Raw genomic sequence first — 15861 nt, 5'->3', positions numbered from 1 at the left:
GAGACGTGATGACGGGGAGAAATGGAGAGTCAGAAAACGGGCATTTGGTCTCCCAAGAGCCAAACCAAGAATTTGGGGATTTTAGGGAAGGAAAGCGGAAAGCACCTAATGCTACCTGGAGGCACTTGCAGGGCCTTTTTCGTCTCTCGTTAAGCATCCTAAGTGTCCTGCCTGAGGATAAGTGTCTCCTTCCAAACCTATCAACTTTTTAAATCTAGTGCTGCTTTGTTTTCTGCCCTGCTCTTTAAGCCCGTGCGCCTTCACGTTCTCTTGTTTCACCTGCTCACCAGGACTCGGGAATATGTTGTCCTGTAGAGATTCACGGGTTTCCTGGAAATCTTCATTGCAAACCGATTATTCCTCTCTTCAGTGCTGGAAAACTGAATGCTTTTGGTTCCATGTACTATGTTGCTTGTCCGTAACTAGTCTAGAAGTGTTTCTGAGACATCTAAAACTTGCAAGTCCAAAGGGCTGAGAAGTTGTAAAACCTGTTGTGAGTCAGAGTGACTCAGATGTGATGCCTTCTGAAGAGAGAAAATTGACCCACACACAAAGGGCCAGCAATAGGTAAAGTTTTAGGCATTCTTTTAACAGAATGTTTTCTCAGTAATTGAAGCCAATTTAAAAACTCAACTAGTTTCATTTTGCATTTAATGCCCAGGCCTAAAAAAAGGCAGTCTTTTATGGCCAATTTGTTACTGCTAATATGGTGTGGTTTTTTTTTCCTGGACTTAATAAGTCATGAAGAGAATGAAATGGCTTTAGCTCACTTGTGCCGTAGATTGATAAGAATACTAAAATAGCCTTTTTTCAAGGTTACTAAAGATAGATACATACACATATACATTGCCTGCCTTCCTTCCCTGACCACTCTTACCACCCCGACACTCAGTCTCTGTCTTTACCATTTTTCTGAGTAACAGTTATCCCTGTCATCATATAAGCTTATTTGTTTACTTGTCTTTTTCTTTCAATCGAAACTCACTGAGGCATGAACTTTGTCTTACTACTTGTTGTAGCCCCAATAAAAAAACTTCCAATTTTTTGTTTTGTTTCTCAACATAAAAATTTTATGTTGAAGTAACACAGACATTCTTTTAAAAAAGTTATATAATGTTAAAGTCTGAAAATGATGTATATTAGTCAAATGCCTTTAATGCCTTACCCTTTTTTCCCTAGTAGTTTACTTTGATATTTCTGGATAATGTGCATATATGGAAATTTTAAACAGTATAATTTGTCTTTTTAAAAAAGTGGTAAAAATCAACATAGAATACTTTATTTTTTTCAGATGTACTAATTATTTCTTATAGCAGAACAGAAAATACTTTGGCGCTTTACCCTTATCACCCCTATATAGTATTTTGGCTTAATCCACACTCTGTCTTTTCATTATTGTCACTATAAAGTTTAGTTACTGCTGTGCTGCAGTGTTCCCCTTTTTCCTACAACTTTTTTCCCGTAGAGTAACTAATATTTCATTGCCTTAGTTTTCTTTGTATGTTTGGTTAAGTCATTTCATGCTATAGAGAAGCTCTCCTGCATGTTTGTCCACACACCTCTCTGCCCGGTCAGTGTTCCATCCTGCTCCAAGTTGGACCTGTGTCCCTCTCCGTGCGTGGTGCACAGCTGTTCTGGACATGTCCTTGCTATCATTCTAGGAATTTGCCTTCCTTTTCTGTTTTATTAGAACTTATGTTTTTCTTGCTTTACTCTTTGATGAAGCACATGCTTCAGACATTTCCTGCAAAGTTTTCCAAAGTGATCATTTTTCTGCAGTTTAAAATACTGAAAATGTTTTGGTCTGTCTTCCCTTTTGATTTATAATTGGGCTAGATACAGAATTCTGAGTTGGGAAAATGTTTCTTTCAGAAGTTTGAAGATGTTGTCGTTGTCCTCCAGCTCCTAGTATTGTTGTCAACACCAGTATTTTGCGACTTTTTTCCTAGTCTTTCTAGTAGATTTTAGAATCTTTCATTTATCCTTGGCGTTTTTAAATTTGAAAGAGTTGTGCCCTGTTATGTAATTTTTTGATTCATTGTGCTAGGCCTTCTGCACCTTTTTAACACAAAGTTGCATTTTTTTCCATTCTAAGATTTTTTTTTTTTTTTTTTTTTTTTTTTTTTACTATTTAGGATTTCTACTTTCCTGAGAATCTTGTTGGTCATATGGTAGTAAATTGATTATCAGATATTCTTTTCCATTTTACTTTCACTTTTTAAAAAAATAAGTTTGTGGGATATTTCCTTTGTCTTCCAAATCTTTTGAATATTTGGTTCAGCTATCTTATTTTTAGTTTATAAATGCTTTTTCTTATTTGCTGTTTTTTAAAATTCTTGTGGCATTGCTTCATAATGGTATGTCTTAAGTGTCTTAAGATTTTTTTTCCCTTCTGTTTCTATTTTTATGTTAGCTCTTCACTGGAAACTTTCCTCATAGATCTATTGGAAATAATTCTGTTGCATGAATATACTATGGCTTGTTTCTTCATTTGCATCATAATAGGTTGTAGTAAGTGAAACTGTTAGATTTTCCAAAGTGATTATACCATTTTTGTACTTCGACCAGCAACATTTGACATTTCTAATTATTCCACATCTCTACTGACATGTGGTGTTGCCAGTATCCTAATGTCAGTCAGCCTGCTGGGTGTGCAGTGGTACCTCACTTTGCTTTCACTTTGCATTTCTTTGATGACTTTTGGGGGTTAAACACTTCTTCATGTGCTAATTGGCCATTTGTGTATCTTCTTTTGCAGCATGTTCAAATCTTTCCCCATTTTTTTGTTTTGGGGTTTTTTTGTTTGTTTTTTGGTCAAAAAACTATTTGTATTTATTTATATTTTCTGGAATTGAGTTTTTTATAAGCTACATTTTGTGAATATTCCCCTTTTCCTCTACCATGGCTTCCCTATTCAGTGTCTTTTTTTTTTTTTCATATTCATTTTTTTAAAGGGGAATTTTGCCAATGGAGTTTTTTGTTTGTTTGTTATTTAACATTTTTGAATGAAGATTTTTTATTTTGGTGAAGCTTTAGCTTTTATGCTTAGGCCCATGAGCCATCTAAAATAATTTTGTGGGTTATGTGGGTAGGGGTTGTGAGTTATTAAGTTTTTAGAAGAATGTCTGCTTGTCCCAGTATAATTTACTGAAGATTTTTCTTTCCCAGTGGATTACTTTGGAGTCTGTTGAAACTCAAATGATTTAAAAAATTTTTTTTCTTTAAGTATAGTCAGCTTACAAAGTTTTATCAATTTCTGGTGTACAGCGTAATGTTCTAGTTATACGTATACATACATATATTCCTTCTTATTTTTTTCCTTATAGGTTATTACAAGATATTGAATATAGTTCCCCGTGCTATTAAGTAGAAACTTGTGTATGTATTTTATATGTTGTAGACAGTATCCGCAAATCTGGAACTCCCAATTTATCCCTTCCCACCCACATCCTGCCCTGGTAACCATAAGTTTGTTTTCTCTGAGTCTGTTTCTGTTTTGTAAATGAGTTAATTTGTGTCGTTGATTTTTATCTCTAGACTTTGTCTTCTCCTGCAATGACTTCAGGTACATTTTGGAAGTAGTTTCTCCCCATTTTGTTTTGTTAAACTTTTCAAAGAAGAGATGTTTTTCCTCTATTGTCTCTTCCTAATTCCTGTTGTTTATTTACTTCCTTCTACTTACTTTTGGTTTACTTTACTCCCCTCTTCCCATCTTCTTAAGGGTTGGGTGTGTGGCATTGTTTTTGCTTCTTTTTCCTTTCATCTGTTAGCATCTTAAAGCTGTAACTGTTCTGTTAATTACTGCTTTAACTTTATTCCACAGGTTTTAACATGTTATATTTCATTTAGTTTGAAACATGAAAAAATTTGATTTCTTCCTTGACCTATGGTATCTTTACAAGTGTTGTTATGGTTTCCAAATATTTGTTTTCGTGATGCACGGAAAAACGTATGGGGGGTGTGAGGAGGGTCCTCGGTTGAGCCCTTGGGACCTGCCTGGCCAGGACTGGATTCTTGGCTTCAAGCAGGAAAGAATTAAAGAGCGAGCCACAGTTGAGTAAAGGTAGATTTGTTTAGAGAGATCCATACTGCATAGAGTGTAGGCTGTTCACCGAAAGGCCACAAGGTGTGTGGGTTGGGTGCTTAGGTTATAGTAAGAGTAGGTACACACTCCCTAGACAGTGCAGGCCGTCTCTGAAGAGGAGGGAGCCAGAGGGGGCAATGAGCTGCCGTGTGGCCAGTTTTTATGTGCTCCTTAGCTTCATAAATTCACTGGTGGGAGGACCATCCTAACTACCCTGGGGAATGGGCTGGGATTCCTGGGAATTTGGCCACTGCCCACTCTTTGACCTTTTACAATTAGCCTTGGAGCTGTCTTGGTGCCTGTGGGCGTGTTATTCATGTTATTCATGTTAAGATATTACAGTGAGGATATAATGAAGCTCAAGGTCTACTCGAAGCCAAACCTTCCACCATCTTGAGCCTCAAGGCCTAATGGGAATTGAACTTATGCCATTTTGGTGTTAATTGCTGTCCATTCTTTGAATGGCTGTGCCCTGCCCTCTTCCCTCCTGTCACAGTCAGAAGCATGCTCTGTAAGCTTTTTTTTTTTTTTTTCAAAAATTTATTGGGACTTTTATACTTCATCAAAATAGTCTGTTTGGTATATGTACCATTTGCACTTGAACGTGTATTCTGTATGCAATGTTCTATGCATGTTTGTTTAAGGTGTTAATTTTCTTTATATATTTTATATCTTAATGTGTATCTCTTGTAGAGAGCGTATGTTGGGATCTTGTTTATTTTATCTAGGGTGAAATTCTCTTTTAATTGGAATGTTGACCCAATTTATTGATATGTTTGGATTTATGATATGGTTAGATGTTAAGGTATGTTGTTGTATCATTTGTTTTCTGTTTGTCCCATCTCTTTTGTTTTGTTATTACTCTATTCCTCTTTTCCCACTTTCTTGTGGGTTAACTTATTTTTTTTGAAGGATTCTATTTTAATTTATTTTTTGCCTTTTTTAAAATTCCACTTAGCATCATTTTGATGGTCATTCTAGGCAACATATATTCTTACCTTTTTGCAGTCTAAGGCTACTAAGGGTTAATAATCTAACGCTTGGAAGTTTTAAGAATCTTTAAACTGTATATGGAGTTGTACTCTCCCCTCCTCTAGTCCTTTATACAGGTTACGTGTTTGTATTGTGTCTACGTGTGTTGTAAGTTGCAGAATACAGTGTTATAATTTTTGCCATAGACAATCACGTCCTTTAAAGACAGTAAATTTTTCTTATATTTACCCACATTACTATTTTTCATGTTTTGAATTTCCATCTTGTGTAATTGCCCTTCAAGCTGAAAAACTACCATTTTTATAGTGTGGTTTTATCTGAAAACGTCTTTATTTTGCCTTTATTCCTGAAGTATATCTTTGCTGATAATAGCAGGTCCCCCCCCCAACTTCACAGGCCTGTAATTTCTATATCTATAAAATCTGCCAAGTGGGCCAGGTCAGTAGTTCTGTGCATTTTTGGAGACCTGGGTTCCTCAGGTTTGCCATATAGGTGGTGCCTTTCTTGATGAAGAGGTGGAGGTGGGAGGGAAGGAGGAGAGCTCAAGTTCTGCATTCTGTTCCAAGCCATGATATTTTATGATTCTATAATAAGTATAATATAGGGCAGAATTTCTTGGTTTTTTTGTTTTTAAAATAGCTTTTCTCTTTCTTCCTTTCTTTCCTTCTCTTTCTTTCTCTTTCTTTCTCTCTCACTTTCTTTTTCTCTCTCCCTCTCCCTCTCAAGAGGCTGCCTTGCTTGGCACCTCCACATTGCTGTCTAGGGCTTCAGGTCTCAGACTGTAGTGTTATCTCTGACATTTTACTGCCTACCCCATTGCAATAATGCAAACTTATTTTCTGTATGTGCAATATTCCAGTTTGGAGTCACTGTCTTTGGCAGAGGGCATTTCTGTTTATTTAGTTAGCATCGTTCACATACTCTGTTATGTATGGCTTGTTCTCATCCCATGACAGTCTTAGCACAGACATCATGTACCTAGAAGGTAGCAATCCGTATTGCATGACATTTCAGGGAATTTCTTATATCTTAAAAGTTGGTCATTTCATCACACATTTTAACAATATCCAATTTTCATGTGATTAAATAAATGTTAACATATTATTTCACAGTAACACTGTGAAGTATTTAACTGCCAGTTAACTGCCAGCATTTAGTGCTTCTCTAATACTTTTCACATGTTATTCTATATACATTGTTTGGTATTCTGCACTAAAATTTCAAAATGAGTTTAGTTAAAAAAAAGGGGGGGTGTCAGTAAGAGGATAAACTTTTTCTTTGATTTTTTTCTTTCACTTAATTTTTTAAAATTCCTTTTTCATCATTTTTCTTTCTTCTTTTTTGGTGGGGGGAGGTAATTAGGTTTGTTTATTTTTAGAGGAGGTACTGGGGATTGAACCCAGGACCTCCTACTTGCTAAGCATGTGCTCTACCACTGAGCTATAACCCCTCCCCACTTCATCATTTTTCTTGATAGCCATTTTACCCATATTTGTCTACAAGCAAGTGTGCTTACTGATTTTCTTTTGAAGCCTCATCCTGTATAGTCTTTATTCCTTGCTTACAAAAATATATGAGCCAGCTTTTAAGGAAATCCAGGAGAATAAACATCACAGCCAAGCCTGTAGAGAAACTTGTGTGCAAACACTTGGTCAAAATTAAACCAAAGCTCTGTGATTGGACCTTTTCCTTCATTTAATATAATCAGACATGCTTTGTGTCTGGCTCTGGAGAGACATCCATGAGTAACACTGGAAATACTATTCTCAGACCTTTGCTGGGAGGAGAGGTGCAGCTTGGTCTCTGGGAAGAGATTTGTAGTGAAATAAGATGTCTAAAGTGACCACGTGAGAACTCGTCTGTGAATTAGGGCCCCTTTTTTTGACTGATGCGTATGGACACTTTAGGGTAGGAACATCAGCTAATACTTGATGAGATGTATAATCTGAATTTTGACATTCTTCAGAGGTTAACAAGAGCAGCAGGGTTGTGCTCTGAAATGTGTCAGATCGTTCACCACAAATCAGCTGATTGTGTGAAGGTTTATGTGACTTCCTTACATACCCTGTTGAGGTTCACTGGTAGCTTTTTAAGCATTCTGCCCTGGGGAGGAGGAATCTTCAAAATATTCTGTATAGAGAGGTTCAAATCTAGAAAAGAAAATATCTGGACTGTTCTAAGGAGGTTTCAGAACATCTCCCACTTAACAGACTCATTAGACAGGTGTTAAAAATCATTAAGAAAGAAGTGCCTTGTTTTCAGTGCATAGCAGCAGACCAGAGGAAGGAACTGAAGAGATGTTTTGTTTTTATTTTCTTTTGTAATTGCTTATTTATCCATAAATTAATGGAAGGAGTGAAAACTGGTTGAAATTACGTGCCTGTTATTGACAGGGAAAACTTCAGTTTTATGCTTTCAGTTGGTTTTTTTTTTTTTTTTTTTTTTTTAGTGAAAAAAAAAATCTTGGTACATGTAAGTGGGGAAAACATCCAGGTGTTTGGATTTAAAAACTTGATAAAAAGCTAATTTGATTGGTAGAGGGCAAACAGGTGTGTAAAACATTTTATTTCTTTGTACTTAACATTTTAAGTCCTTAATGTCTTGGCTTTCCCCCCCAAACTCAGTATAATTGATGCAGTCCTCTTGTGCTTCTCTAACTCATCTCCCACATTCTTTTATTTATAAGAGATGGAAAAGAATATCATACTAGATTGTCTCACTTAAGGCAGGTAGCCTTGACATCATAAAGCTCTCTTTCCATATCTTAATCCAGGCATAAATATCCAGTGAATGATTCTCATTAGAGAGCTAACTAATAATCATTGTTGAAAGCACGTAATTGAAGTATGCAGCAATGTTAACTGTTTATGGTTTGCTTTCTCTTTGTAGAACACAAAGTAATCATAGTGGGACTGGATAACGCAGGGAAGACCACCATTCTTTATCAATTGTAAGTATGTGGGTTTAATTAAGGTTTTTGTTATTTTAGTTATTGGAGCTAATTTTGTATAATTAGAATGAGATAACATTATAATGGGAAAACTTAAGACACGTGGTTTTGTCTTCTAGCAGACACAAAATTTATTAAAAAGTGAATAGTGTAAACTGTTGTATGTTTGCTACAGCCTTCAAAAACACATGTCTTTTTCCAGCCTTGAAAGAAAGAATTAATATTAAACTAAAACTAAGTGAAGCACACATCCTCGCGCTGGAACGAAGGGATAAAGTGCGTTTCACTTAGGTCTTCCCGCTCTGAGGTGCATGTGGCCAGACAGATGCCTATCTAGGAAGTTTCTGCTACTCTCCTGCCTAATAGCTCTGGAAGTTTTAAACATTTCCAGACTTGGCAACTCACCAGAAATGAAGATCGCCCCTGATAATAACTGCGTTAGTAGCTTGCAATAGGAAGAGGCTTGAGCCTTTTAGAGAAATACTTTAATACTTTAAGGAAATTTTAACAGGCCATCAATCCCCTTGTCAGATGACCTCCCATTATCTTTGGTTCCAAAGAAATGATCCTTGTTAAGCAATGGAAATGAATCTGTGTCCCTACGTTGTAACGAATAGTTACTAAATGCCGCGCACCATCGTGTGGCTCTTAACCTCTCCGCGCCGCATCTTAAGTGTAGCAGCTTAGAGCTTTCACTTAAGCAGTTCTTATGTATTTTCAGCTATTTTGCTAAAAAGCTACCAACTTCTGGCTTGTTTCAGAGTTTAATAACCACGTGTTTCTTTTTTAAACATTCATTCATTGGCCGTGATGTATTTTAATATGACTTAACCTTTCAGAAACCTGCCATCACTGTTGAAGTAATTTTGCACATAGCTTCAAAATATGTATGTACATATATATAAAACCCAAGAGAGAGTTATAAGCTTTTCCACCACAGTACTGATGTGTTATAGGTAAATATGTATTTGTTGAATTAATTAGTGTAGCTTCACTGGTGATTCTGATAATACATGTGATAGGAGCATCAGCATTCTAATACGTACATTTTCATTTGCCCAAGTTCTTTTTAAGACTGCAGTTTTGGTTAATAGGCATGCAGTAACTTTTATGCCTCAGCCGGGTCTGTTTTCTCACATAAATAGTCTTCAGAATTACAGACAGCCTACTGTGCAACGGTGACTACTTTGCAAGTCGACGACAGTCACCTGGAAACCTGCTCTTTCAGGATGGGGCATTGGTTCTGCTCTAGCCGGTAACAGGGCACGGGAGCTACTGGAATTTTGGCCACAGAGATGCAACTTCTCCTCACAGTTGCCTTCTATCCAGATCAAGCCTGTAGTTTACTCCATTAAAAGAACAAAAAAACCAGCCTTCCTTCAGGATTTGTTCTGTCTAGGTATTTGCACAAATGTTCTCTGGGGTTCCATTTCTGTTGCTAGTGGTTACCATCACTGATGCAAGTAAGGAAGGTTGATTCATATAAAAGTACAGGGAAAATGTGCTTCAGGTTCTCGGGATTGACGAGCTTTTATGGTGTCTGTCTTTTAACAGCTTAATGAACAAAGTGGTTCATACATCTCCAACCACAGGAAGCAATGTTGAAGAAACAGTCGTGAAGAACACTCATTTTCTCACGTGGGATATTGGTGGTCAGGAGTCCCTGCGGTCATCGTGGAACACATATTACACAAACACCGAGGTACGCTACAGGTACTTCTGAATTTGAATGAAAACAACCAAGGGGTAAACCCAGAAAACAGACTGGACATAAGGCATAGTGACATCTGCCTTTCAATAAGATTCTCTTTTGTGAGGAATGTGAGGTCCTCAAGTAGAAGAGAAGGGCAGGCGGGAGGAGTAATGGGGGCTGTCATCAGTGGAGTGCTTTCTGTAGTCAGGCTTGCTCTTGGTGGCCCCTGAGGGTGATACTGATAGAGCTCCATTGTTGGAGAAATCGGACACTGGAATAAACTATGTAAACTTTCCCAACTTTGTAAGAGGCCCTGGTTAGGGAAGGAAGAAAATACTATAAGTGTAATTTAATACAGGATTTTTAAGTAATATGAAATTGAGCATTCACAGTTTTGGGAGGATTTTGGTTTAATTGAAGAGCAAATGGATATGCAGGCCAGCCCCTCCCCAGTGTTCTCTTGTCATTTATTTTATTTTCCTAGTTCACAGTCAAGCTGGACAACAATTCTGGAATATCTTCTACTTTTGTTTTTATTTCTTACAGGCAGGTTTTTTGTTTGTTTGTTTGTTTGTTTTAAACTGTGCAGTGTGATTGAGAGAGGTTTGTCCTTGGGAATACTAATGCCCATTTGGGTCTATAATTTTTCTTTGCAAAGGGGTACACAAAATTAATTATTTTTTCTAAATGGAAGCCTCTTAAATCTTGAGTGTTTTTTGAGGGGTGGGAGTGCAGAGGAGGTGGAGTACTGACGCAAGGAATTTTGAGTGAATAAATTGCCTTTAAAAAAAGAACCATGTATTCCTCTAGGTTTATATTGTAATAGCATATGTGTATGTGCATATATAGTCCAGGGCAGTGTACGAGTGGTCACACCAAGATGGCACATCATAGATGTTCAGCAGATGTGGGAGCACTAAGTTTTTTTTTGTTTTTTGGTTTTTTTTTTTTAGTTTGCAGGGGGAAGATAAGTTGGGAAGCTAGTATTTATGGTTATAGGTTGGTTTAATGTATCTTTCTGCAGTAAAATATCATTCTAAAACTAAAATTTGTTAGAGAGTAAGGAAAGAACAACATTGAAGCATAGCTGTTGGAATGTTTTCAAAGCTGACAGTTAGCTCCAAGTGTGAAAAGGACACTTATCTTTGGTGAATAGGTAAAAGTTGGTTCTGGCTGATCCACGTATATTTACAGCATTACTAAGTGGTAGTTTTTGAAATTGCTGGAACTTTAGAAGACTTTGCGTGGATCCAGAAAGGGGTACATTATTACTGATGCCATTTGCAGGAAATGTTCTTTAAATAAACCATTTCTACAAGAATATCAAAATTACTGCAAAGAACCTTTGGCCTCTGATGTAAGCCCACCAGCATAGCACATGGCACTTGCAGTCAGACTCTTGTAGGGCTCTTGTGTGTGTGGTGGTTCTCCCATCGCCTTGTTCACCCTGGTCTTGCTTCTTCAATTCTTTACATGGAGGGATCATTCAAAAGCTGAAATGTCTCCATTTTAATACAGCGAGTCAAAGTTGTTGATTAATTCCTGACACCTTCCTCTCATTAATTTATAGTTACCTCCCCATAAGAAATTTTGCCGTGTTTCTTATATTTATCCTTTCTATTTTCTTTTCTTTTATCATTCTCAGCCCTTTCTCAGTTTATATTCAGGTTCCTATAGTTGTCTCTTTCCCTAATTTTAAAGCCATCTGAATAATCTGATTCTACCCTTCCTGTGTCGATTTCATTACATCACTTCTCTTCTATAACTCTTGAAACCACTTCATCTCACTTCTTAGCTTTTTCTTCTGCATAAAGTGTTCCATTTAGGGGCCCTTTCTCACTTTATCTTCTTATTTTTCTTATCAAAGATACATTATTTTTAATGTATTACCTTCACCTTTCTTCATGCACAGCATTACCAATAGCTTTCTCCTGTTCTCTTTGCACTCTTTAATTTCATCTGCATCTTTAGTATGTTACTAACACCCAAGTATATTTCTACTTAGCACATTTTTCTTGCCCTTTTATTGTTGATATTGTCATGTAAGAATCTCTTGTTAGTTTTTTAAAACGTGTTTCTTGTCTTTCTTTAAAACTAGCCTCTTTCTAAGAGGCAGGAGACTGTCTTAAACATAATTATCGATTGCTTGAATGAGTACAGAGTACTTTTAAGTTTTAGTGAAAGTTACTTAAATTACTGTGACTTTCTTTTTAAAAACTACTTTTTATTACCTGCATTTTAAAAGAAATCTTAGTACATATTAGGGTATATATTATACATTCAAGCATCACCATTTGAAAATAAACTTGGGCATGGTTTTTATTTGTTGAATTATGAGTTATTTTTCTTATTAACATTTGGATTTTGCTGCTTGATGTGATTCAGTATAATGTAAACTCCTGATGATGAAAATTCAATAGACCGTTTTATAGTGATGATGATGCCATCACAGAAAGTACTTCTAGCACTTAGAGTAGTTTTGCAGAGCACCTCACATCCCCTTCAATTTTCTTCCTTTTTCTTTTTTTCACTTCTAGTTCATCATTCCTGTGGTCAATAGCATTGACGGAGAACAACTAGCTATTACAAAAGAAGAATTATACAGAATGTTGGCTCATAAGGTAAATTATGAAAGCAAACATAAAATAAATGGAGTAAGGTATCCATATACAGGTTTTGCTTTTTTACAATGATTAATGTCCTCTGCTGTCAGTTATTTTATTGTTAACAATGTTTCATATATTAAATTGATGAAAGCTTTCAAGTCAAAATTTTTAGTGCTTTATTAAACTTAATAAAGCCTACCACATTAATTTGGAGATTAATACCATTATTGAAAATATTTTTCAAACTACTTAGCCATACCTTAAAAAGTCTGATAAATTGAGGCAAGAAAGAGGAAAATATAAGTGTTTTTCCCCCTTGAGCTTATTAAAGCTGAAAATTCTTTAGTGAATAATTTGGGATCATTTTTTGAAATAGTTCTTATATACAAAGGACTTAGATAATAAAATACATTCATGTATCCACCAGTCAACATAAGATACTAAATCTTACACCTCTCCAATCTGATTTCCTTCCCTTGTCTTCAGAGATTTCTAAAAGAATTCTCCCATCCAAAAGGTAGTGATCATTACTCCTGTGTGTAATTTTATACTTTTATTACTTTTTTTATATACCTATCAGTTCTATACAATATAATATTCCATGTTGATAAAACAACTTTATATGTTGGTATCCTGTGTGTGTTTGTGTGTGTGTAATCTTTCTGTACCTTGGTTTAGGGGGTTTTTTGCACAACACTGTGATTTATCTATGTTAGTACATGCAGCTTTAGTTCATTCCTTTTAACAACTACATAGAATTCCACTGTATGAATATACCACATTTCATCTATTCTTCTATTAATGAATGCTTAAGTTATTTCTAGTATTTTGGTAGTATAAACAGTGCTGCAGTAAGCATTAATCAGTGAGCTTAGGTTATACAAAGACTAGTAATTATTGCCCAACACCTCCTAGAGTACTCTGCTTTAAACTTTGGAGAAATAACCAACCCTTAGTTTCATCTCTTCCATTGCCAACCCTTAGTTTCATCTCTTCCATTGTCTATTTTGTGTATTTCTGCTCCGATCTCATTATTTCCTTCCTTTACTGACTTTAGGCTTAATTTGTTCTTTTTCTAGTTCCTTGAACTATAACCTTAGATTGTTTAAGATTTTTATTGTTTCTTAATGGAAGACTTTATCACTATTCACTTCCCTGTTAGAAATTCATTTGTTGTGTTCCATAAGCATGGGTATGTTATACCTCCATTTTCACTTATCTCTAGATGCTTCAAAATGTCTCTTTCAGTTTCTTCATTGACTGATTCATTGTTCAGGAGCATGTTATTTAACCTCCACATATTTGTAAATTCTCCTGTTTTCTTCTAGAAATTGATTTCTTCTGGTAATTGATTTCTAGTTTCATACCATTCTGGCTTGCTTGATATGATTTCAGTCTTCTTAAATTTATTACGACTTGTTTTGTGATCTAACATGTGATCTATCCTGCATTATGTTCCATGTGTGCTTGAGGAGAATGTGTTCTGGATGGATATTCTATAAACGTCTAAATTCTAACACACCCCAAAAACCTACACCACCCTAGCAAATTCCTTCAGCCCTTTGGGTCTGAGTCTCCACTGTGCAATGGGAAGAGGAAAGGCATCAAATGAATTCCAAAATCCCTTACTGCTCATCAAGTAAGAATTAAGTCTCAAAGTTTCCTTTACCTTAATTTAAATTCAACAAACACTTGTATTCATCCTAGGCACTGAACATTTCCAGCCACCACCAGGAAGGTAACTATGGTTTAGCAAAATGAGATCCAAATCCATAGTACTTTAAGTCCCACACAGAACAATTCATATGCAAAACTAAAGGACTTAACTTTAAAGAAAACTGTACCAAGACATCACAAACCTAATGTGATAAATAAAAGTAATTTAGGGTATACCTTAAATTATTAACTCTCACTTTTTTTTTTTTTTTTTTTGCTGGAATGGAAGATGAGGCCTAAAATACTTACACTGTTTAGTCTATAACAAAAGACTCATGAGCCATTTAGGTAAAGCAACTAATACCACTTCTGGGGGGGGGGAAGAAAAAGAAATGAGCAGTAAGTTTCTCTTCCAATGGGAGTTTTATGCCAGGCCTTAGAATTTAAGAAACTTGTATCATTCTGAAACAGACGGGAATAAAATTTATTCTGAGAGGTGTTTTACAGTGATAAGCATTAATATAAGACGATAATTGAGCATGTTCTCCACATTACTTTTGAATTTCATGTACTGGATTTATACTGTCTAAAAATAAAATGTAATTTAAATGCTTGAATCTTGTATGCTAGACCTGAGGAAACTGTAGCTGAAATATTCACTGAAATTAAATGAAAATCTTAACAACAAAGTTTCTTCTCTTCTTCCATAAGAAAATCATTACCGATAGATTTTTTGATACTGATTTTTAAAAGCCTCATTTTTGCAAATAACATTCTGTAGATTCAAAATGTATTTAAAATCATGATTAAGAGCTCCCATGGCTTCCCAAAAATTCATTTGTGGTTTACCCTGTTACCATACCTGTCATGTACTATTCAGTTACATTATAAAATTTTAGAATACACATCTTAGATGATAAAACATCAACAATATAAAAAACCTTTGCCTTTTATGAGTTTGAAGAGACAGAAATGACACACTGAAATATTTTTTCTTAAATGTTTGAAGTAAACAATATAATATTTTTTAAAAAATCAGCAGCTGTATAAACAGCTCATACAACTTAATAAGAAAACTAACCATCCAATCCAAAAATGGGCAGAAGACCTAAGCAAGCAGTTCTCCAAGGAAGACATACAAATGGCTAGTAGGCACATGAAAAAATGTTCAATATCGCTAATTATCAGAGAAATGCAAATCAGAACTACAATGAGGTATCACTTCACATCAGTCAGAATGGCCATCATTAAAAAGTCCACTAATGATAAATGCTAGAGGAGGTGTGGAGAAAAGGAAACCCTTCTATACTATTGATAGGAACGTAGTTTGGTGCAGTTGTTATGGAAAACACTATGGAGATTCCTTAAAAAAAACCGAAAATACACTTTCCACATGACACAGCAATCCCACTCCTGCGCATATATCCAGAAGGAACTTTAATTCAAAAAGATACCTGCACCCCAATATTCATAGCAGCACTATTTACAATAGCCAAGATGGAAACAACCTAAATGTCCATTGTCAGATGACTGGAGAAAGAAGTTGTGGTATATTCATACAATGGAACACAATTCAGTCATTAAAAAATAATAAAAGAATGCCATTTGCAACAACATGGATGAACCTAAGATTGTCATGGTAAGTGAAATAAACCAGAAAGAGAAAGAAAAATACCATACGATATCACGTATATGGAATCTGAAAAAAAAAATTAGACAAACTTTTTTACAAAACAGAAACAGACTCACAAACATAGAAAACAAACTTATGGTTACCAGTTGGGGAAGAGCTTAGGAAGGGGTAAATTGGGAGTGTGAGATTTGCAGATACAACTACTATACATAAAGTAGATAAACAAGTTTCTACTGTACAGCACAG

General features: G+C 35.6%; 3 protein-coding genes across 6 annotated transcripts in view; 1 reads left to right on the top strand and 2 right to left on the bottom strand.

The window, feature by feature from the left end:
- Positions 1 to 15861, bottom strand: part of LOC135322094 (ankyrin repeat domain-containing protein 26-like) — a 162921-nt gene that overhangs the window by 75673 nt on the left and 71387 nt on the right. The window lies entirely within an intron of this gene.
- The window catches only part of LOC135322098 (uncharacterized), a 31331-nt gene that overhangs the window by 502 nt on the left and 14968 nt on the right, over positions 1 to 15861 (top strand). For all 4 annotated transcript variants that reach the window (XM_064489641.1, XM_064489640.1, XM_064489639.1 and 1 more), the window contains exons 2-4: positions 7967 to 8027; positions 9582 to 9729; positions 12258 to 12341. In XM_064489641.1, the coding sequence (XP_064345711.1) occupies positions 7967 to 8027; positions 9582 to 9729; positions 12258 to 12341 (293 nt within the window). The remainder of the gene's footprint in view (positions 1 to 7966; positions 8028 to 9581; positions 9730 to 12257; positions 12342 to 15861) is intronic.
- Positions 1 to 15861, bottom strand: part of LOC105092859 (ankyrin repeat domain-containing protein 7) — a 34667-nt gene that overhangs the window by 14900 nt on the left and 3906 nt on the right. The gene's annotated exons all lie outside the window — the stretch shown is intronic.

Source organism: Camelus dromedarius, chromosome 9 (assembly GCF_036321535.1).
Source record: "Camelus dromedarius isolate mCamDro1 chromosome 9, mCamDro1.pat, whole genome shotgun sequence".
Classification (NCBI taxonomy): Eukaryota; Metazoa; Chordata; class Mammalia; order Artiodactyla; family Camelidae; genus Camelus; species Camelus dromedarius.
Note: the sequence above shows the minus strand (reverse complement) of the source record. Positions and strands in the feature narration are given on the sequence as shown.